This window comes from Zalophus californianus, chromosome 4, assembly GCF_009762305.2.
Source record: "Zalophus californianus isolate mZalCal1 chromosome 4, mZalCal1.pri.v2, whole genome shotgun sequence".
Taxonomy (NCBI): Eukaryota; Metazoa; Chordata; class Mammalia; order Carnivora; family Otariidae; genus Zalophus; species Zalophus californianus.
In genome coordinates this window covers 36,381,398-36,405,380 of record NC_045598.1, presented here as the reverse complement: position 1 = coordinate 36,405,380, position 23,983 = coordinate 36,381,398, and the positions used below count along the sequence as shown (strand labels likewise).

The following is a 23,983-nucleotide window of genomic DNA, read 5'->3' as shown; positions in this document are numbered from 1 at the left end:
CTTTTTTTTTTTTAAGATTTTATTTATTTGAGAATGAGAGAGAGAATGAGCGGTGGGAGGCAGAGGGAGAGGGAGAAGCAGACTTCCTGCTGAGCAGGGAGCCTGGTGCAGGGCTTGATCCCAAGACCCCTGGGATCATGACCTGAGCAGAAGACAACCACTTAACTGCTTGAGCCACCCAGGAGCCCCTTTAGTGTGGATTTTTATTCTGGAAATCTATGTCCTTCATTTCTGAACATTTTTTCTTATATTTATTTTAAAAGTTTCTTTCTGCTTTCTAGAACTTCTGTTAGTTCAATGTTCGGTCTTCTGGGTTTATCCCCTAATTATTTTATTTTCTGTTTTCATTACTTTCTCTTTTTTTTGTACTTCTTGGGAAATTTCCTCAACATTATTTGCCACCTTGTCAGTTGAGTTTTTTTTTTTTTAAAACCTCTATTGTAATTTTAATATGTAAGGGCTCTTGTTCTTTAATGTTAATTTATTATAGATCTTGTTTGTATTTCATAGATGCAATATTTCCTTTCCTGAGGATGTTATACTTTTTTGCGTGTCTGTTTTCTTCTCCTTTAATTCTTTGTTTACTTTTAAGTTCCTTTGTTTTGTTTGGTTTTGGTTTTCTTTAATTTTGATAGCTTTCTTTTAATGTCCTCTGGTTCTTTTTTAAAAATTGTGGTAAATATACATAACATAAAATTTATCATTTTAATACTTTTTAAGTGTAGAATTCTTTGGCATTAAGTACATTTTCACATTGTTGTGTAACCATAACTATCATTCATCTCCAGACCTTTTTCATCTTTCCTAACTGGAATTCTGCACCTGTTAAACTAACTTCCCATTCCCCTTCCCCCAGTCTCTGACAGCCACCATTCTGCTTTCTGTCTCTGAACTGGACTAGTCTTGCTACCTCATATAAGAGAAATCACACAGTATTTGTCCTTTTGTGACTGGCTTTTCTGTCCTTTTGTGACATGTCTTCAAGATTCCTCCATGTTACAGGATGTGTCAGAACTTCCTTCTTTTTTAAAGGGTTTGTACTTATTTAAGAATGATATACTGAAAAGCTGTTTGGAAACTCCATGTCAGTGGTCAGGCTGTGTTAATTGGAGGCCTTCACTGAAAGTTGATAAGATGGTGAATATCTTTTTCATTGGTAACCCCCAAATACCCATATTTTTAGGTCTTTTTTGAATTCTTGTCAGTTTCCCCAGAGAAAAGTCTCCCTGACTCCTCCCTGGGAATATAAACTTGGTGGTTCAGTGTTCAAAGAACTGAGGTGGTGAAGGGAGTTGGGACATCTATCTTTTCCTTAATTCTGCTATTTTCAATAAAGGAGTTACCCTTAGTCCTAGCTGTGGTTGGTGTTCCTCAGGGAACAGAGCCTCTCTAATTGTTTCTCTGGATCGATAAGTTGGCAGGCAGCCTTTGTGTGTGGGGTGGAGGAGGGGTATTTGACTGGTTGCTTGGGGTTTGGGGTGGAGAACTAGTTCAACTGTTCTTTCTGTAGACTGTCAGCCGGTTCTTCAGGTTATGGCCCCATCACTCAATCCTCCCTTCAGAGATGTGTTGTGCCTTCAATTTCTGGCTTCCCAGAGTACAGTGGTACGAATTAGATTGTTTTTTTAATTAGACTTTCTCTTTCCAGGCTTAGGTTTCAATTTTTGCACTCTACCAAGTCAAATTCATCTGTTTGTTTTTTCTGTATTAAAGTTTTGTTGCTATCACCTGCTGTTGTTTCCTCTCCTCATCTCTTTGCTATTGTGTGTTTGTACCGTTGAAAATATATTTTATTGGGGTGCCTGGGTGGCTCAGTCGTTGGGTGTCTGCCTTTGGCTCAGGTCATGATCCCAGGGTCCTGGGATTGAGTCCCACATTGGGCTCCCTGCTCAGCGGGAAGCCTGCTTCTCCCTCTGCCTCTCCCCCTGCTTATGTTCCTTCTCTCGCTGTGTATCTCTCTGTCAAATAAATAAATAAAATCTTAAAAATATATATTTTATTGCCAATTTGGAATGATGTTAGAGGTAGTAAAGAATGACATGTATTAAATCAACTGCATTTTAGCTATTGTAATCTACTTGCCTAATTTTTTTTTTTTTTTTAATCCCATGGAAGCTTTCCAAAGAGAGAGCTCTATAAGCTTCTTGCTACTCAAAATTCGGACCAGCAGTATCGATATAACCTGGGAGCTTGATAGAAATGCAGAATTCCAGGCCCCAGCCCATACCTAGCAAACCATATTCTACATTTTTTTTAAGATAGCGTTTATTTATTTGACACAGAGAGACAGTGAGAGAGGGAACACAAGCAGGGGGAGTGGGAGAGGGAAAAGCAGGCTTCCTGCTGAGCAGGAAGCCCGATGTGGAGCTTGATCCCAGGACCCTGGAATCATGACCTGAGCTGAAGGCAGATGCTTAATGACTGAGCCACCCAGGTGCCCCTTTATTCTACATTTTTATAAGATCCCTAGGTTACTTATAATTTATTAAAATGTGAGATGCATTGGTCTAATTCACTGTGCCTGGCACAGTGCTTGACACATATTAGGTGTCTTCTGTTGGACGCTCAGATATTTAGAAAAGATTCTGTAGTTAGGAATACTATTTTGGGATCAGAGTATAGGTATTATTTGTTGCTATGGGAGTAGACGCAAGTACAGAGTAAAAAGTGGATCAAGGAAATATCAGTTTTAAGGTGTGGATGAAGGAAGAAAGGGCCTTCTAGGAAAATTGAGAGCTAAGGAAGAACAGATGCCCAGAGTACATGAGGTGTGGGAAAATGAGCAACCTTCTAAGAGCAGTAAGATTAGTGTAAGGGCTGTAAGGGCTGTAAGATTAGTGGTGTTCTTCGGGAAGAGCCAGATTTCAGAGTAGGCTAGGAAGTGGGGAAAATACATTTTCTGGGAAGATATTGAAATTATAAAATAGTTTAATTACAATCTAGGGAGAATGATCAAGGAGGAAGCCCCAGAAAACAATGGAATAATGAGCAATGAGGAGATGGTTTAGTGGGGAGGCGGCTACATTGGGGTGAGAACACAGTAAATGACAAGTGGCTAAAATGAACTTCCACTATTCCCCACCTTGTAATTCTCCATGTTTCAGGCATTTCTTTAAATTTTCTCTTGGGCTTTTTTTTTTTTTTTTTTGGATATACATGCTGTTCCTTTAGTCTGGGACACTATCTTGTCTTCCTTGACTCTCTCAAGATTCAGTGCCCTTATTTTGTGCTCCATGGCATCCTATTCTTTCTGTCTCTCTCTCTTTTTTTTTAAAGATTTATTTATTTGAGAAAGAGTGGGTGGGAGGGACAGAGGGAGAGAGAGAATCTCAAGCAGACTTCTGTGGAGCCCGATGGTGGGCTCAATCTCACAACCCTGAAATCATGACCCAAGCCAAAACCAATAGTGGGCGCCCAACCAGTTGCGCCACCCAGGGGCTCCCATCTCTCTTTTTGTTTAAAATTGAGATATAAATCAGGGGCGCCTGGGTGGCTCAGTCGGTTAGGCCTCTGCCTTTGGCTCAGGTCATGATCCCAGGGTCCTGGGATCAGGCCCCGCATTGGGCTCCCTGCTCGGCAGGGAGTCTGCTTCTCCCTCTGCCCTTCCCCCTACTTGTGATCTCTCTCTGTCTCAGTCTCTCTCTGTCAAATAAATACATAAATTCTTCTTTAAAAATTGAGATACAAATCATATACTATACTATTTACCTTTTAGGATATACTTTAAAAATACTTTTACTGTGTTTAACCATAGCACGGTAATTATATGTTTTACTTATTTAAATTGCCCACTGGACTGTCTTGTTACTATCTTTGGCACCTAGTCTAGCACCTGTATTTAACAGCTAATATTTATTGATTGCTGTATGTCATACACTGTTTTAAGTTTACATATATTGAATCATTTAATTCTCATACCATGTAGATACTACTCTAGCCCTATTTTATGGATGGAGGAGACAAAGGCCTAGAATAAGTAGATCAGCACTGTTGAATGAACACATTTATTGTGTGTACTGTGTACTGGGCACTGTGATACATGTTTGGGTTACAGAATTAAGAAAGTCTTTGGTCAGAGTTTCAGACAGAATGTTGGTTAAAACTTCACCCTGAAATGAGGGATATATAGCTGGCTCCTGGTTTTGTGGTACTTGGAATCAAAAGGCTTGACACTCTCTCTGATTGCTTATATACTTAGGTGTGCCTCTTCTCCCCCTAGCACAGACTGGAGACCTACATTCAAATGTTGTTTTAGCCTTTTTTCTTCCATTTTTTATTTAAAGCCATCCTTATAAAGTCAAACCCTAGCATGGACTATAAGGGCTGAGATCTGCCATTCCTCTCTGGTTTTATTTTTATTTTTTTTTAAAGATTTTATTTATTTATTTGACACACAGAGAGAGAGAAGCAGGCTCTCTGCTGAGCAGGGAGCCTGACACGGGGCTCGATCCCAAGACCCTGATATCATGACCTGAGCTGAAGGCAGATGCCTAACCGACTGAGCCACCCAGGCGCCCCTCCTCCCTGGTTTTAATATGTACCTAACTCTGATTCTTAATTTTTTTAATTAAATATTTTATTTGGAAATAATTTCAAACTTACAGAAAAGTTTCAAAAATAAGAATACAAAGAACAATCAGGTTCACTTGTTAACATTTTATTCCATTTTTTTTATCATTCATGTTCTCTCTTTATATAAAGTCATACTGCTTTTTTCTCAACTATGCAAATAAGTTACAATCATCCTGGCCCTTAACCCCTAAATACCTTAATATATATTTCCTAAGAATAGGAATGTTCCTTTACATTCCACAGTTACCACAGTTGTCAACTTCAGTACATTTAACTTTGATATGATACTTTACTGTTTATAGATTGTAGATTACGACTAAAGAAGTAATCTTTTTACAGTGCTGTAGCGCCTGAATACTTTCCTTAATTAAAAAATACCAAAGTGGGTTCCTGGGTGGCTCATTCGGTTAAGCGTCTGCCTTCAGCACAGATCATGATCTCAGGGTCCTGGGATCAAGCCCCACATTGGGCTCCCTGCTTAGGATAGAGTCTTCTTTTCCCTCTCCCTCTGCTGCTCCCCCTGCCTGTGCTCTCTCTCTCTCTCTCTTGAATAAATAAATAAAATCTTTAAAAAGAAAATACCAAAGTGAATTTTTGAAAGTTTCTCTAAGTTGGAAAACACAATGGATTAAAATGAAATATTACTCATAACCATCATTTTTGTTTTTGTTAAAACATACATAAAGGAAACATACACACATAAAGTGCTCTCCTGTGCTGCTCCCCCATCCCTGTTATATAGAGTATTGTTTCTGTATTTTTCCAGATGTCTTTATGCATATATATACACACATGTACACAATAACACACATGTATTTGTGTGTATATGCTCATATATCTACATAATAAAACTGAATTTAACAATCATTGTGTATTGTTGATTTTTAAAAACTTGTAATATAGTGTCTGAAAATGGAAAGAGAAATCCTTTTTTTTTTTTTTTTAAGATTTTATTTATTCATGGGCGCCTGGGTGGCTCAGTTGGTTAAGTGACTGCCTCCGGCTCAGGTCATGATCCTGCAGTCCCAGGATCGAGTCCCACATTGGGCTCCCTGCTCAGTAGGGAGTCAGCTTCTCCCTCTGACCCTCTTCCCTCTCATGCTCTCTCTCTCTCATTCTCTCTCTCTCAAATAAATAAATAAAATCTTAAAAAAAAAAGATTTTATTCATGAGAGAGAGAGAGAGAGAGAGGCAGAGGCGGAGGAGAAACAGGGTCCCTGCTGAGCAGGGAGCCCAACGCAGGACTCAATCCCAGGAGCCTGGGATCATGACTGAGGTGAAGGCAGACGCTTAACCGACTGAGCCACCCAGGCATCCCAAGAGAAATCCTTTATATCATCTACTAAACAGAAACAAAAGTGCTAGGTATTTTACAGATACTTATTGAGGAAGATATTTGTTCAGGTGCATTTAACATTACTCAGCACTTAAGTCCTCACCCCGTGAGGACTACCTTGTCAAATGGTTGAAAGATAATTAATGTACCCTAATTAGCTTTTCTTACTGTGTTGCACTTGACCTACTTAAAATATATGTGATTTGGAATTTTTTAACCTTATTTATAATATAATCTGGAAGCAACATATGGATACAAATCTGCTTATCCATATAATTAAAAGGTTAAGATAAATTTTTATTTGTTTAGTAAATTCTGCAATTTTCATGGAATTGGGGATCAAATACCAGAGAAATCAAAACACTTAGTTTGAAGACTCTAGTTTAGTGGAGCTAAATTTGAACATACTCATGATTTTAGGAATAATGAATTACCTTGAAATTCATCCTTTTGGACTGTAGAGTCCTTAAGTATAGGGACTGTGTCTATCTAGTTTATTGCTGTTATTCCCAGCTTTTAGAACATAGGTATTCAATAATTATTTGTTTAATATATGTATAGAATGATGATAGATAAGAATGTATAAATAGGCCAGTATTGTACTCATTTCAGATCTTATAGTTCATTGTAGTTGTGTTGTTTTAGGAACACCATTTCATTCTTATTTCTGCAGATGAGAAAAGATACAAGGAAGCTCTGAGCAGCCCTTTGTAATAGATGAAATGGTCATTATATGTTTGCTGGTGATAGAGCTACCAGTGAACTATTATTATCCATAAATAGCATCTTCCCATGCAGCGTGGTCAGCTCAATTTAGCAGAGAGTGTCTCCAGAGAAGGGATATAGCTAACACCAGGTCTCTGTGATTCCTTTTGGTGATTAGGGTGTAACCCACTGCTAACTCAAGGAGGTATATTGGTTCTTGTTGGGCCCTGCTGGTCATGGCACTCAGTTCACTGAGGACTAGGTTTGAGAAGCTTAGTGTTTGAATTAAAGTTTCCACAGGAGGGAATCAATTGCTCTGTTTGCTGGGTTTCCATTACACTTTGCTTTTACCTTTATTATAGTATTTACTTCGTTCTGCTGAGTGTTATGGTTAGGTGTTTCTATATGTCGTTCCCGGTAGATATGTTCTTTTGAGTGCGGGAGACACGTCCTTGGACCTTTCATAGCCTTAGCACAGTGCTTTATATAGCATAAGTTTAAACTGTTAATCCTTGCAAAATGGATAAGTAGAAGAATTTTAAATTTTGCAAAATTATAGGTCCTACTGTAGCTACTTTTTATAAGCCACATCAAGTCCTTTTCAAACAAGATAGGTATAAATAGCATTAGAAAAAAAGTATGGATTATAGCAAGCTCTTCCCTCATGTAGTAATTTCAGTAGCCTGATAGTTTTTTTTTTTTAAATAACAGCTTTATTGAGATAAAATTCACATAGGGTATAATTCACCCACTTACAGTGTATAATTCAGTAGGTTTTAGTATATTCACAGTTTTGCAACATCACCACAATTTTGTAATGTTTTTATTACCCCACTCTGCACACATTAGCTGTCCGTCCCTTTTCCTCTTTAATCCCACCCCCAGCCCTCAGCAACCATTAATTTACTTTCTGTCTCTGTAAATTTGCCTGTTCTGGATAGTGGAATCATCTAATGTGGTCTTTTATGACTGGCTTTTCACTTAGCCTAAATGTTTTCATGTTGCGTACATTTTATAGAATATTTCATTCCTTTTTACTGCTAAATAATATTCCACTGTATGGATATATACCACATTTTATTTATCCATTCATCTGTTGATGGATATTGGGTTGTTTCTACTTTTTGACTATTATAAACATTCATACACAAATTTTTGTGTAGGTGTATGTTTCATTTCTCTTGAATATATAACTAGGATTGAAATTGCTGGGTAATATGGTGACTAGGTTTAACTTTTTGAGGAACTGCTAAACTGTTTTCAAAACAGTTGCATCATTTTATACTTCCATCAGCAGTGGAAAGTTCCAGCAGTGAGAGTTCCAGTTTCTCCACATTCTCACCAACACTTGTCTTTTTGATTACAGTTTACCTTTGAATAATGTGGGAGTTAGAAGCACCAATCCCGTGTAGTCCAAAATCTGTATATAACTTTTGACTTCCCAAAACCTTATCTAATAGCCTACTGTTGACCAGAAGCCCTACTGATAACAGAAACAGTTGTTTAACACATACGTTGTATGTATTTATATACTGTATTCTTACCATAAGGCAAGTTAGAGAAAAGAAAATGTTAGTAAGAAAATTAAGAGAAAATACATTTACAGTACTGTATTTGTCGATTGTGTAAGTTTATGTTGTCTGTTTACAAAATGAATCATCTGTCTTTCAGTACCTACGTCAATATGATATGATACAAAACACTGTAAGATGTTACACATACAGCTAACACTAGACATCAAAAATGAAAAGATAATGTGAAAAAATTCATATTTGCAGATATAACAATTCATGCATTGATAATGAAGCATCAGTATGATTGGCAATGATGATGACAAAAATGTCTCATGCAGTTCTTGCTATATAGATGAGATTTTCATATCAAGACACATGTACAACAGATAAGTTTATTAACTATACAGTATGATGATTATTTGCTGTTAAGAGGAATTGGATCATCATGAGATCTTCATCCTTATTGTCTTCATGTTGAGTAGGTTGAAGAGGAAGAGGAAGAGTTGGTCTTGCTGTCTTGGGGTAGCAGAGGCGGCAGAGGTGGAGGAGATGGAAGGGGAGGCAGGAGATGCTATCATGCTTGGTGTCACTTTATGGAAATATGTAGTAATTTCTAACTGACATTTTTGCTTTTTGATTTTTCTAAAAAACTGTTCTATACAGTATCAATCCTTCCACCATTTGTTTTGTTTCAGTGCTTGTATCATACAGGGGTCCATATCCTAAATGAAGTGAAAAGCAGTTTTGAGTATTTGGAACCCTTCTGCCAGACTGTCTAATGTCAATTTGTTTTCTGGAACTGCTTCTTCACCTTCTTATCATCTGACATCATTCAGTAGCATGTTGTCTTCTGTTAATTCCTCTGGTGTGATGTCACTTAGCTCTTGAATTTCTCCAAGATCCATATCTTGAAACCCTTCACTCCCCATCTTTTTCTTTTTTTTCCCCCCATGTCCACAATCTCTTTCATGATTTCCTTGATTGGCTCTATTGTAAATCCTGTGAAGTCGTCATGTACAACACCTGGACACCATTTTCTCTAACAGGAATTTATTGTTTCGGGCTTGATGGCTTTCACAGCTTTTTCTTTATCAGTGATGGCATCTTTAGTGATGTAATCCTTCTAGACTTTCATGATGTTCTATCAGGGTTCTCTTCCATAGCAGTGACAGTCCTTTCCAAAGAGTATTGTGTATAATGATCCTTATGACCACCTGTTCTAAAGGCTGATTTAGAGATGTGTTTGGGAGCAAGTAGACCATTTTAATACTTTTGGTGTTGCATTTGTGGGGTTCTGCATAGTCAGGGACATTGTCCAGTATCAAAAGAACTTTAAAGGGCAAGATAACTTCCTGGCTTCAGGGACAAAAAGCATCAATGGAACTAATCCAGAAAAAGGGTTCTTGTTGTCCAGGCCTTCTTGTTGTATAACCAAAAGACTGGCAGCTGGTGTTTATTTGTTCCCTTCAAGGCTCAGGGGCTAGCAACTTTATAGATAAGGGCAGTCCTGATCATAAACCCGACTGCATTTGTGCAAAATGGTAGAGTTAGCCTATCCCTTCCTTTTTTTTTTTTTTAATGCCTTCCTGTCTTAAATCCTGGTGCTTGCTTCTCTTTCTTACTAATGAATGTTCTTTGTGGCATTTTTTTTCCAGAAAAGGGCACTTTTGTCTGCATTAAAAACCTGTTCAAGTAGACATCCTTTCTCCTTCATGATTTTCTTAATGGCCCCTGGGAACTTGTCTGCTGCCTCTTGGTTGGCAGAAACTGCTTCTGCTGGTTTTTTAATTAATTAATTAATTAACTTATTTTTAAAGATTTTATTTATTTATTTGACAGATAGAGACATAGCAAGAGAGGGAACACAAGCAGGGGGAGTTGGAGAGGGAGAAGCAGACTCCCCACCGAACAGGGAGCCCGATGTGGGGCTCGATGTGGGCTCAGTGCAGGGCTCAATCCCAGGACCCTGACCTGAGCTGTAAGCACATTCTTAACGACTGAGCCACCCAGGCGCCCCCTATCTTGACATTTTTAAGGCCTCTTTCTAAAATTATCAAACTATCCTATGCTGTTTAAATTCTCCAGTTTTAGATCCTTCACCTTCCTTTTGCTTTAAGTTGTCACATAATGACTTAGCTTTTTCTTGAATAATATTAGAGTCTATAGGTATCTTACAGCAATCCTGCACCCACATAAAAGCTGCATTTTCAATACAGGATAAAAAGGTATTTCCTAAAAGGTATAAGGTTTTTGCACATACTGGCATAGCCGCAGGGATGGTTTCACAAATTTCCATTAAAAAAACAAAACAAATGAACAACAACAACAAAAAACCAATGGTCCTTAGGCTGGCGGGCAACTGCAGACTTCAGTCAAGCAATTCAACTTTTTCTTGTAATGTCATGACTTTGCTTCTTGGGAGCTTCCAGTATCACTAGTGGCACTTTGTATAGGTCCTCTGGTGTTATTCAAGGTTTATGGTAACACAAAAAATATGCAAAAACCATAGGAGATTACTTTTTACTGCAATATACAATTCACTGGAGAGATGAACACACTTGAGCTCATTGCAATAGCAACAGGAGATGGTTACAAAATTATAGTAGCACAGTATGTACTACAGTTAGTTTTATGCAGTTGTGATTTAGTACTGTATCTTTACCTTTGTTTACATTTCTCTCAACTGCAAATGGGGCCATGTACAGTCTGTATGTGTTTGCATAAAATTTTGATACATTTTAACTTTTTATGATTTGTGTATATTTTATGGTAGTAAATGATAAAATAGACTAGTATATACATATATTTTATGCATTCATGATATATCTAACTTTTTCTTAAGCTTTTTGATATTTCTAGGCTCTGTGCTTTGTCTGCAAGGGTTTTCAAACTGTTGCAAATCTCCAAGAAATTTTCTAACGTATTGGTTGGGAAAAAAATCTGTGTGTAAGAGGACCCATGCATGCAGTTCAAACCCCTGTTGTCAAAGGGTCAACTGTATAGTCATCCTAGTGGGTGTGAAGTGGTATCTTTTTTTTTGTTTGTTTGAAGGAGAGAGAGAGAGCACTCTAGCAAGCAAGGGGAGAGGCAGGGGGTGGGGAGAGAATCCCAAGCAGACTCCATGTGGAGTGTGGAGAGCCACACGGGGCTTGATCCCATGACCCTGAGATCAAGGCCTGAGCTGAAACCAAGAGTTGGATGCTCAGCTGACTGAGCCACCCAGGCACCCCTGAAGTGTAGTATCTTACTGTGATTTTGATTTTCATTTCCTTGATGGCTGGTATTAACTTTTCATATGCTTGTTGGCCATTTGTATATCTTCTTTGGAGAAATGTCTATTCAGATCCTGTGCCCATTTTTAATTCAGTTATTTGACTTTTTATTAAGTTACAAGACTTCTTTATGTATTCTAGATACAACTTTATCAGATATATGATTTACAAAGATTTTCTGCCATTCTGTGTGTTGTCTTTGCACTTTCTTGCTGATGTGATTTGAAGCACAAAAATTTCTAATGTTAATCAAATCCAGTTTATCTGTTTTTTTTCTTTAGTTTGCGCTTTTGGTTCCTATCTAAGAAACCAGTGCCTAGTCCAAAGTTATGAAGATTCAAGCCTATTTTCTTCAAAAACTTTTACAGTTTTGGGATGCCTGGGTGGTTCGGTTGGTTAAGCATCTGCCTTTTGCCCAGGGTCCTGGGATTGAGTCCCGCATCGGGCTCCTTGCTCCAGGAGGAGCCTGCTTCTCCCTCTGCCTGCCGCTTGCCCTGCTTGTACTCTCTCTCATTCTCTCTCTGCAAATAAATAAATAAAATCTTAAAAAAAAAAAGGTTTACAGTTTTAGCTCTTACATTTAGGTTTTTGATCCATTTTGAATTAATTCTTGCATATGGTATGATATGGGGATCTGGCAGGTAACCATTTGTCCTAGCACCATTTATTAAAAAGACTATTCTTTTACCATTGAATTTTTTGACATCCTTGTTAAGGACATTTGACAGTAAAGAGTTTCTTTTTGAAGAACATATTCATATTTTTCCCCTTCCCCCCATATTGTCTCTAACTTTTTTGTTAATTAAAAGAAATGCAGAAACCATCTCAAACTTACAGAAAAGTTGCAGGTACAATACAAATAACTTATTTTCTTGAACCATTGAGAGTAAGTTGCCAACATGATACCCCGCAATGATCATGTTTGTATGTATTTCCCGCCAATAAGAACATTTTCCTACATAACTGTGACACAAAATCAGAAAATTAGTGTTGATGCATTACAATACCAGTCTTATCCTCAGCTTCCATTCAAGTTCCAGTAATATCCTTTATAACACAAAGGATCCAGCCCAGAATCACACATTGCATTTGTCATGATTCTCTAGTCTTTTTCAATCTGGAACAGTTCCTCAATCTTTCTTGATTTTCATGACCTTGACAGTTTTGAAGATTACAGGCCAGTTTTTTTGTAGAATGTCTCTAAATTGTGATTTGTCTAATGTTTCCTCATGATTAAATTCAGTTTATGTGTATTTGGCAAGAATATCCCAGAAGTGATATTAATGTCCTTCTCAGTGCATCCTATTGGAGGCCCAAGATTTTATCATTACTGGTGGTTTTAACTTGATTGATTACTTGATTAAGGTAGTGTTTGCCAGGCTTCTCCAGTGTTTGCCAGGCTCAGGTCATGATCCCAGGTTCCTGTGATCGAGCCCCGCATTGGGCTTCCTGCTTGGCAGGAGGCCTGCTTCTCCCTCTGCCACTTCCCCTGCTTGTGTTCCTGCTCTCGCTATCTCTCTCTCTCTGTCAAATAAATAAATAAAACCTTCAAAAACAAACAAACAAAAACCAAGATCTGGGTGCTAGTTATGCATATTGGGGGTGCTGCTCATCTAGGACCTCTCAGGGGACAGAGCTAGGGAATAGTTTTATTCTCTATATGTATAGACATATCTTTCTATTAAATTTCTTTGTATTAAATTTCTATTAAAATTCATCTTTCTATAAAATTTCATGAGTTCATATCAATAGCTGTAATTCCAGTTCAAACCAGAGGGATCATTTTGGTTTTTTTTGCCTTTCCATATTTGTAACTTCCTTTTTAGACTATGAGAAACCTGGTTCCTATTATTTTAATAGTTGTACTTATTTGATCTATGTCTCTGTATGTACCCAATCTCTTATAGCCATTGCTGCGTTCCCCCTGGTACCTCTCAGTCTCCCCTTCCCCAAGTAGAAGCTCTTCACCCTTATCTGGCTCTGTCCCATTGTACTGGTGGTATGCCGTCCGTCTTCTGAGGCCTGTGTCCTCATTGGCTCGGTCTCCACTACTCTGTGCCACCCAGGCCCTGTGCCACTGCCCTTCTTCCTGCATTCCGCTTTAACATCTCATGCCAGCCTGCACCAGTGAGGATCTCCTCCTCACCCTCCTGAAGCTCTGAGATCCTGTGCTCTGCTGCTGCCCTCCTATATGGACATAATCCTCCTTCACCTGCTTTGGGCTCTGACACCAACTCTTGGCCATCGTGACCAGTCTCACTTAATGGCTGTTGGACTGAATTATTTGTGAAGGGGCGTCACATTGTCTTTTGAGAGACGACGAAGTTTTTTTTGGATATTTGTTCAGAATTAAAAGTTAACACTTTATTATAAGAAGGAAAAAAAACCCAAGTAGCTTGAAAATTTTACCTTTTAGGCAGTAATTGGTAGAGTTCTAGAAGGATTCCTTCTTTGGCTAACATTTAACATAAAATAACACTTTATTGAATTTATAATTATTTGAATCTTAATGTACATTGGTTAATGAGCTGTTCCTGAGTGAGGAAATTAGAAAACAAATAGTAATTTACATCTACAAAATAATATTCATTTTTCTTCTAGCTCTTCCACCAAAGCCACCTAAGCCAATGACTTCAGCCGTTACAAATGGAATGAAGGACAGTTCTGTTTCTCTTCAGGATGCAGAATGGTACTGGGGGGATATTTCAAGGTAACTAGAATGCTACTATAATTCAATGCAGTTTAGAAACAAATCATTTTTGAGAAGTGCCCTACTAGTTGTCATTTAAAAATTACCATTTTAAAAATTGTGAGAACGCTTCAAAAGTTTCTAAATGCTGTCCTTCCACAAGAAAATGACAAGAAAATCTTTAAATTATAGGTGTGATCATTACTTTTAATTCTGTATTAAGGATAGATTTCTGAATAAATGAAACAAAAGATTTAGGATAGCTACGTGTGTTTTTCTATAAAAAGATAGTTACAGGTACTTCATTTTCTTTACCTTTCTGTGTCTAAGGCAATGGTTCCACAGTCTGCATGCGCAAGAATCAATTGGGGTGTGGCCCAGGAATCTGCATTTAACCTCCCTAGGTGATTTTGATGCACTCTTCACATGCCTCATTTTGAGAAATGGGACTCTAGAGCAGTAGAATGCTTTTTAGGTAAAATGTCGTTTTGGGAAATGTTGAACCTAGAGAAGGGAAAACATATATTGAATTTGAATATTCAAATTTCTTGTTTTTCTTGAATTTTGTTTTAAAAAAGACCTATCCATTTCTGTCAAATTGAGTTCAAGGTTGATGCTGTATTCTTCAATATGCTTGTGTTTCTCTTTCTCTTGTCTGTTCTTTTCAACTACCAAAGTGGCACTCATTTCTTTTTTTTTTTTTTTTACCTTTGTTACCATTTTAACCATCTTTAAATGTACAGTTCAGTGGCATTAAGTACATTCACAGTATTGTTCAACCATCACCATCATCCATCTCTGGAACTATTTCATCTTCCCCAAAGCGAAACTTTGTACTCATTAAACACTAACTGCCTTTTCCTTCTATTCTCCCCAGCCCTGGGAAACCACCATCCTACTTTCTGTTTCTATGAATTTGACTACTCTAGGTACCTCACATAAGTGGAATCATACAATATTTATCCTTTTGTGACTGGCATATTTCACTTAGCACTATGTCTTCAAGGTTCATCCATGTTGTAGCATGTATCAGAATTTCCTTCCTCTTTAAGGTTGAATAATATTCCATTATGTGTATATACCACATTTTTACTTATTCATTCATCTGGACATTTGGCTTTGAACATTTGGATTGTTTACAGCTTTTGGCTATTGTGAATAATGTTGCCATGAACACTGGTGTATAAATGTTTATTCAAGTCCCTGCTTTTATTTTTTTAATTTTTATTTCTTTATTATTTTTAAGGGGGGAGGGGCAGAGGGAGAGAGAATCTTAAGTAGGCCCCCCGCCCAACGCGGAGCCCGTATGGGGCTTGGTCTCACAACTCTGAAATCATGACCTGAGCTGAAATCAAGAGTTGGCTGCTTAACCGACTGAGCCACCCAGGTGCCCCTCAAGTCCCTGCTTTTAGTTCTTTGGGGTGCATACCCTGAAGTGGAATTTCTAAGTCATATGGTAATTTTATGTTTAAGTTTTTGAAGGAGACTTAATATATTTTATATTAAAATGGATCAGAAAATTTTTGTTATAATTGTACAATAAAAGGATCTATTATATTTAAATTCCATTTAAATTTATATTCTAAGACCTTGTGGGTCTGTAACTCAAGAGTCTTCTGTGCCCTGCCATATCCTGAGTGTTCTAGTGTTTTTTCTTAAAGTCCTAAACCAACTCTGCAGGAGGAATTTATCATCAGTATAAATTCAAATTGGAGAAGATTATATTGAAAGGTTGTGAACTTAGTGAATTTCCCCTCCTCTGATGAGACACAGCTGCCACTGTTGCTTAAACACAACCTTCTTTCTAAACAGCTGCAGGTTTTTCCTGAAACCCTTCAAGTTTAGACCTGCCTAAGGAAGCCCTAAAGGCTTAATGGAAATACTATCCCCTACAGACGGGTTGAAATCTAGAAGAGTTTAAAAAGCAAATAGCCCTTCCTTAGATTGCATAATACTGAGAATCAAAACAGAAAGATCATATCTAGGGGCAGGAATTAAATGACCTGTGAAGGCCCCTATCATTCTATGACCTTAGACATACTCACCTCCTAACTAACCTTAGTAATATTTGAAGAGAACAATTGATGATTAATTTTTTTTTTCATTTTTCCTGTAATTCTATTTTTCAGGGAGGAGGTAAATGACAAATTACGGGATATGCCAGATGGTACGTTCTTGGTCAGAGATGCCTCAACAAAAATGCAGGGGGATTACACTTTGACTTTGCGGTGAGTATTTTTCAGCATTTTGACTAGTGTTCTACTAGCGTTATTTATTTCTGGGTATACAGAGATTTTTGTATTTATTTAAATGATTATACATTTTAAAGTATTTTTACTTAATTTAGATACACAATTTTTAGTTGTTTGGCTAACTGTCGTTTCTCCATACGTTAAATATTTAAATGTCTTATGTAAAGATGGCAACAATTTTAATTTTTATGTAGGAATAAAATCCCCAAAAGTAAGTTATGAAGGAAGAATTATACTGTTGACCTTGTGCGAGAAGTAGACGTCATGGGCACAGCCTGAGGTTATTAATGATATGTTGGGAATCCACCCCTCTAATAACCCTATTATTTTCCTCAATGGAGACTTCAGAGAGTAAAACTTAACATAGTTTAGGCTGATGAGGTTATGTAGAAGATAAAGCAATTCTTACCCTCTATCATGCCATCCATGTAGAATGGATGTAGAATCCATATTAGAATTTCCTAAGTGGTGGATGTATCACCTTTTATATTTACAAAGATGGGACATATATTTTAAAAGATTAGGAAAACTGCATCAGATATTTTTACATTTAATTTTAACAATTAAAATAGTCTAATTGTAATAAAGTACTGTGATTTTTAAAAAAGGGACTATCTAAAGAAAAATATAATGAAAACAGTAACGATAACAACTCCCTTGTACTACACATTTGACACGCAATATCTTATTATTCCTCACAACAGCCTTTGAGGTAGGTATTATTAATATTTGCATTTTATAGATGAGGCAGCTGAAGCTTAACCTGGTTAAGAAACTTTCCTAAAGACCTATAGCTAGTAAATGGCAGAGGATATGTTCAGATCCAGATTTATCTCTTTTCTGCCTTTCTGCCTACTATCTTTAGGAAAAATCATTTATTTTATGCTAGAAATTTGGAGTTTCTGGTAAAGACATTATAAGAAGTTAATACCTTGGAACTTGAGTTGTGTTGAGGAATAATCAAAGTTCTGTAATGATTCATTTGACTCAGTTTTTTCCCCCTGCTCCAGTCAGGCTTCTGTCCTTACCACTCTTAGAAGGACTGCTAAACCAATGACCACTTCTCTCTTCTTACCTCACCTGACCTCTTAGCAGCATTAGTCATAGGCACTTCTTCCTAGAAACATTTTATTGTCTTGGCTGTTGTGACATCACACTCTCCTGATTTTCTTCCTAACTCTAGGCCAGCCATTTCTTTGCTCAATATCTAAATGTTAAGTGTTCCAAGCTTGGAGTTGGGCCTCCTTCTCTTCTCTGTATTGGTTCTCCCAAGGTGAGCTTATCCTGTTCCACGGCTTTAATATGCAATTACATGCTGATGATCCATAAACCCCATCTCCAGCTCTGACCTCCAGAACTCTACATGCATATATCCACTTGCCTACTTGACTTTGCCACTTAGATAACTAGAGGACATATTAATTTGAACATGGTCAAAGAAGAATTCTTGATTTCTAACCCAACTCCTCCTACCCAAACTGTTTCTCTTCTATTTACTTTTTTTTCCAGAAATAGAACCACCATCTCTATAGTACTCACGTTACAGCTCTTTTTTCCCCCCTCTCTTTCCCCTCATCTTCACATCCAAATTCATCATTAAACAAGTCCTGCCAACTTTACCTCCAAATCTGTATTTGTAATCTCATCATACTTCTCTCCCACCCAACAGTAAGCCACCATCATCTTGCTTGATCTTTTGCAGTCATTTCCTGACAGGCCTCTCAACATCTTACAATTTCTAACCTTCCCCACCCCTGTTGACCATTTTCTGCACAGAAACTAGAGTGATCATTTTAAGGTATGAGTCTGATTAGTCATTTGCTTAAAATTCTTTTAAGAGTTTCCCTACTGCACTTAAGGTAAAGAATTTGGATTTTATTCTAACTTATGAAACTCTATTTGACCTGGACTTGGTCTACTTCTTACATTCATTTCTTCCCTCTTCCCTCCCCCCACTACGTTCAACCTCACTAGCCTTTTAGTACCTCAGGCAAGTAAGCCTTATTCCAGTCCCAGGGCCTTTGCAATAGGTCTTTCTGATCTTTGAATCTTTGTTTCCTTTTTGTCATTCAGATCTCTGCATCAGTGCCACCTCTTCAGGGCTTCCCCAACCACTCAGTCCAAAGTAGCTATTAGAGGATATATATTTCCTCAATTTAATTTTCTGTATGGGCTACTTCTGTATCTTCTCCTTTCCCACCTTGTAGGTCTCACCCCACTAGAATTTAAGTTCTCTGCTACTGGGGACTTCGTTTAATCGTTGTTACATTTCCAGACTCCAGTGTGTGGTAATGGATAGGCATTAGACAATGGATGCCTAATAAATATTTATTAACAGAATGAATGCCCTCATTTATCTGAAAAATGGTTTTGTGTGTTTTTTTTCTCTTTAAAGATTTTATTTATTTATTTATTTAACAGAGACACAGCGAGAGAGGGAACACAAGCAGGGGGAGTGGGAGAGAGAGAAGCAGGCTTCCCACTGAGCAGGGAGCCCGATGTGGGGCTCGATCCCGAGACTCTGGGATCATGACCTGAGCTGAAGGCAGATGCTTAATGGACTGAGCCACCCAGGTGCCCCTGAAAAATGGTTTTAATCCCACACTAAGGCATTATTTTATCATGGTTAGATTCCTAAATGCAACTAACTAAAAGCAACAGTTTTTGTATCTTGGGATGAGGAAAAGAGCCTGCAAAAGTTCCGTTACTTACCTGAAGTTGCAGTGCTGTTCAGGAACAAAGGCTGGCAAGGGGTCCCACTCACAGCCACCATGAGAATTCTTCTGCTAGAGACCTACAGCTGGAAGGGATCTTTAATACTACCTCATTCAACTGGGTTTCTGCAGATGTTGGAATTCCCTGCATAACATTTTTCAGAGTCATTGAACTTCCATGTGATCTTTCAGTCAGCAGGAGCTAGCATCTTCCTTTTGAGGCAGCCCATTTTATTGTTGCAGCTTTAAAGTTTAGAGGGTTATCTTTGTGCTGGATATTATGGTAGGACCAGGAATCAGGACATGAACAAGATATGGTTTTACCCTCAAGAGTTCATAATCTCAGTGTGTAATGGTGGAAGAGGAGAGATACATATATACTATACCTTAATGCATTGTGGTGTTATATTAGCATTCTCCCTATTCACCCCTTCCCCTAACTCTTGGTAACCATTGTTTTACTTTCTGTCTTTGTGAATTTGATGATTTTAAGTACCTCATATAAGTAGAATCATACGATATTTAACCTTTTGTGTCTGGCTTATTTTATATAAAGTAATGTTTTTAAGGTTCATCCGTGTTGTAGCATGTCAGACTTTTCTTCCTTTTTAAGGCTGAATAGTATTCTATTGCATATGTATACATTTTGTTTATCCATTGGTCAATGGACATTGGCAAGAATATTTTAAAGTTTTTGTGCATCTAGCAAAAGGTCTGACATGTAGGTACTCAGTAACTATTTGAAAGGAAAGAATAAATGAGAGAAAGACAAAAAGTTTTCTCAGAGGGAATGACAGTTTAGCTGGGCCTTGATAGATTTTGTTAGGCAGAAAAGTGATGATCTTACTAGGGTTTAGTAAATACTCATAGCTCAGTACTAATTACTCTGCAGAGGATCTGACAAAGAGTTAACATTTTTGTCTCAAAGTAGCCATAGTCTGGTGAAGGCAACAGGAATAAGAAAACTGCCTTGAATTAAACCAAAATAATAGAAGTTCAAACAGTGTGCTTTGGGGGCTGAAAGGAAGGAAAGAGATAGCTTGTTTTTTTTTTGTTTTGTTTTTTTTTTTGAGATAGCTTGTTGAGAGGATATAGAAAGCTGCCCTTCATGGAAAAAATTGCATTGCCATGTATCTGGGAGAAGGGGATAGGTTTGGCCGTGTAGAAAGAGGGAGAGGAGATTGCAGGATTAGGTAACAATAGGAACAGAGATATGGAGGTGAGAAATCATAGTGCCCTGTTCTCTGAGCGGCAGTCCCATTTGGCTAGAGGGTCAAGTCCACAAGAGGAACAGGTGATAACGGATGGAGGGTTGGAAAAGGGTCATGTTAAGGAGGGCCTTGAATTCTAAAATGTCGAGTTTGCATTTAATATTATAGGTAGGCAGAGGAAACCATTGCATTTTTTCAGCAGGGAAGCATATGATCAGACTCTATTTGAATAGAAAGAATAAAAGAGGATAGATGCTAGTAAAAGGTTAGAATATCATGAATCATTGGGGTGCTTGGCTGGCTCAGTGGGTGGAGAATGCTACTCTTGATCTCAGGGTCATGAGTCAAGCCCTGCTTTGGGCATAGAACTTACTTAAAAAAAGAAAATTTAAAAACATAGAATATTATCAATTGAGAGGTAATGGTGATCCAGAATAGAATTTATTCTTTAATCATTTAATATTTATGGAGTGCCCACAATGTTCTAGGTACTATTCTAGGAAAAGGAAATGATGAACAAACTGAACATGGTCTCCTGTCTATACTGTTTATATTTGGAGGTAGAGATAGGAGTAGAGGAGAGGGAGACACAATAAATACGTAAAAAATAACTTCACAGTATATGAAATGCTATATAGGAAATATACCTGGTTATGTGATAGGGATATAGGGAAAGGGAATTTAAGATAATTTTGAGAAGGAGGTCCTCTGTGAGGAAATGACCTCTGAAAACTGAAGGATATGTAAGAACCAGCCAGAAAAGTGTTCCAGGAAGAGGGAACAGGAAATGCCAACACACTGATTTTGGAAAGATTTGGTGGATCCAGTGAATACAAAGACTGCTGTGGCTGGCTTATAGTGTGAACCACAGAGTGGAAGGAGATGGACTTGAAAGTGGGAAGGAGGCAGATGCATAGAGCCTAATGAGCCATGGTAAGGAATTTGAATTTTATTTCTAAGTGAAAAAAAACAAACAACTCACAAAAACCACCACCAAGAAAGTGTTTTAAACAGGGGAATGAAATGATGGAAAGGTGGAATACACTATTAGCCAGGATAGCAGCTCTAGGAAAGGAGTTGAGGAGTCAAAGTAAGAGGCAAAAGACAGCTAAGAGCACAAGGGATTTAATAACAGAGTAGGTATGAGGTTGGGGGGAGAGTTAAAGATGACTCGTTTGAGCCTGCTGGGCTTAGAATGAATGTGCCATTTATAGAAATAGGCAAGTCAGGAACAGTTTTATAGAGAACAGGAGAAAGATGTTGATTTTTATCTGCTCCAGAACTTCCAGGTAAAAATATATCTAGAATATAGCTAGAAATGCAGATTTAATGCTTTGAGGAGAGCATAAAACTAGAAAAAGATTCAGGTACCATCTACATAGAGTAAATGGAATTTTGAGGAAAGAGTATATAGAGGGAAGAAAAGGTAGAGGCTGAAGACAAATATTTTTAGGGACTGACTGTGTTTAGCAGAGGGAAGGAGTAGAGGAAGAATAAGAGTTTGAGAAAGGTGTAATGTCATAGAAGTCATGGGAGGACAAAATATTAAAAACAAATGGTGGGGGGAAGAAGGAAGGGAAAGTAGAAATCTCAGCACTGCAAAGAATCTGAGCCTGGGGTAGAGGGAGGAGGGAGACAGAGTCTGAATCAAGTAAAAGTTGTTGGTGACCCTCCGGGTGCCTGGGTGGCTCAGTCAGTTAGGTGTCTTGACTCTTGATTTCCGCGCAGGTCATGATCTCAGGGTTGTGAGGTTGGGCTCCGTGCTTGACATTGAGCCTGCTTCAGATTCTCTCTCTCCTGGGGCACGTGGGTGGCACAATTTGTTGGTTGTTGCTTTCGGCTCAGGTCATGATCCCAGGGTCCTGGGATCGAGCCCAGAGTTGGGCTCCCTGCTTGGTGGGGAGCCTACTTGTCCCTCTCCTCCCTGCTTGTGTTCTCTCTTGCTATCCCTGTCTCTCTCTCAAATAAATAAATAAAATCTTAAAAAAAAAAAAAGATTCTCTTCCTTTGCCACCCCCTCTCCCACACTCACTCTTTCTCTCAAAAAAAAAAAAAAAGTTGGTGACCCTTAAATGAGAGGAATGAGAGTTAAATCAGACTGTGAAGGGTAAGTGATAGGGAAATAGAAGTTTTCGAAAGCAGTAACTGTTTTTTTTTTTTTTAAGATTTTATTTATTTGAGAGAGAGGGCACGCATATGAGTGGGAGGAGAAGCAGAAGGAGAGGGACAAGCAGACTGTGCTGAGCTCAGAGCCTGATGTGGGGCTTGACTCCATGACCCAAGATCATGACCTGAGCTGAAACCAGGCGTTGGATGACCAATCTACTGAGCCACCCAGGCGCCCCCAGTAACCATTTTTTAAAATAGTATTCATTGTAGAAAATATGCATATTTAAATCTTTTTTTTAAAGATCTATTTATTTATTTGAGAGAGAGAGAGAGCAGGGGTTAGGGGCAGAGGGAGTCATAAGCAGACTCTGTGCTGAGTATGGAGCCCAATGTGGGCTCGATCTCACAATCCTGAGATCACAACCTGAGCTGAACCAAGAGTCAGGTGCTTAACCAACTGTGCTACCCAGGTGCCCCTGGATAGTTAAATCTTTAGGAATCTGCTATATGCCAGGCATTAGGCCAGGTTGTAGGATACTAGAAGGAATAGCATGATTCTTCTGTTTAAGAAGAGTCCAGTGAGGGAGAGAGACATATAATTGAAAATTCACCATTCTTGGGGCACCGGGGTGGCTCAGTCAGTTATGTGTCTGCCTTTAGCTCAGGTCATGATCCTGGAGTTCTGGGAGTCCCAGGATTGAGCCCCGCATCAAGGCTCCCTGATCAGTGGGAGTTTGCTTCTCCTCCGCCCCTCACCTCACTGGTGTTCTTTCTCTCTCATTCTCTCTCAAATACATAAAATAAAATAAATCTTTATTTTTTTTTTAATATTTGACAGAGAGAGACACAGCGAGAGAGGGAACACAAGTAAGGGGAGTGGGAGAGGGAGAGGGAGAAGCAGGCTTCCCGCCGAGCAGGGAGCCCGATGCGGGACTCTATCCCAGGACCCTGGGATCATGACCTGAGCTGAAGGCAGACACTTAACGACTGAGCCACCCCAGCGCCCCTAAAATAAATCTTTAAAAAATTCACCATTCTTTAGTTCTTTCATGTCTTCACTTCCCTCATTCTCTGCTTAGAGTCCAGGATCTATTATTAAAATTAGTCTTGTGAATATATCCTCAGTAAACTTGTTTTTCTTTTCCTACACTGTAGTCATCCAACTCTATTCTAACACTTGTTAAATTAAACTCTCTATCTGTTTCTTGCCTGTACCTGGGTAGCTAAATGTGGAGAAGAATACACTATGCTCACTGGTGACTACTGATCTTAAGTAGGCCTTTAGTATAGCTCAGCTAAATTTCTCTATTTCTGCAATTGGTTTGCTCTCCCACTTTCCAAGATGACAATTTCATGTGTTCTTTTTTTTTTTCCTTCAAATCAGCAACACATCTCCCCCCTTCTAACTAAAGAAATTGCTTCCTGGGGCACCTGGGTGGCTCAGTTAAGTGTCTGCCTTCGGCTCAGGTCATGATCTCAGGGTCCTGGGATCAAGACCCGCATCAGGCTCTCTGCTCAGCAGGGAGTCTGCTTCTCCCTCTCACTCTCCCTCTGTGCTCTCTCTCTCTCTCAAATAAGTAAATAAAATCTTAAAAAAAAAAAAGAAATT

At 38.4% G+C, this 23,983-nt stretch overlaps 1 protein-coding gene across 2 annotated transcripts in view; it reads left to right on the top strand.

Annotated features, from left to right (window-relative positions):
- Window positions 1-23,983, top strand: part of PIK3R3 (phosphoinositide-3-kinase regulatory subunit 3) — a 157,511-nt gene that overhangs the window by 97,592 nt on the left and 35,936 nt on the right. For both annotated transcript variants that reach the window (XM_027574524.2, XM_027574514.2), the window contains exons 2-3: window positions 14,001-14,109; window positions 16,218-16,316. In XM_027574524.2, coding sequence (XP_027430325.1) covers window positions 14,027-14,109; window positions 16,218-16,316 — 182 coding nt within the window. In that variant the 5' untranslated portion in view covers window positions 14,001-14,026. The remainder of the gene's footprint in view (window positions 1-14,000; window positions 14,110-16,217; window positions 16,317-23,983) is intronic.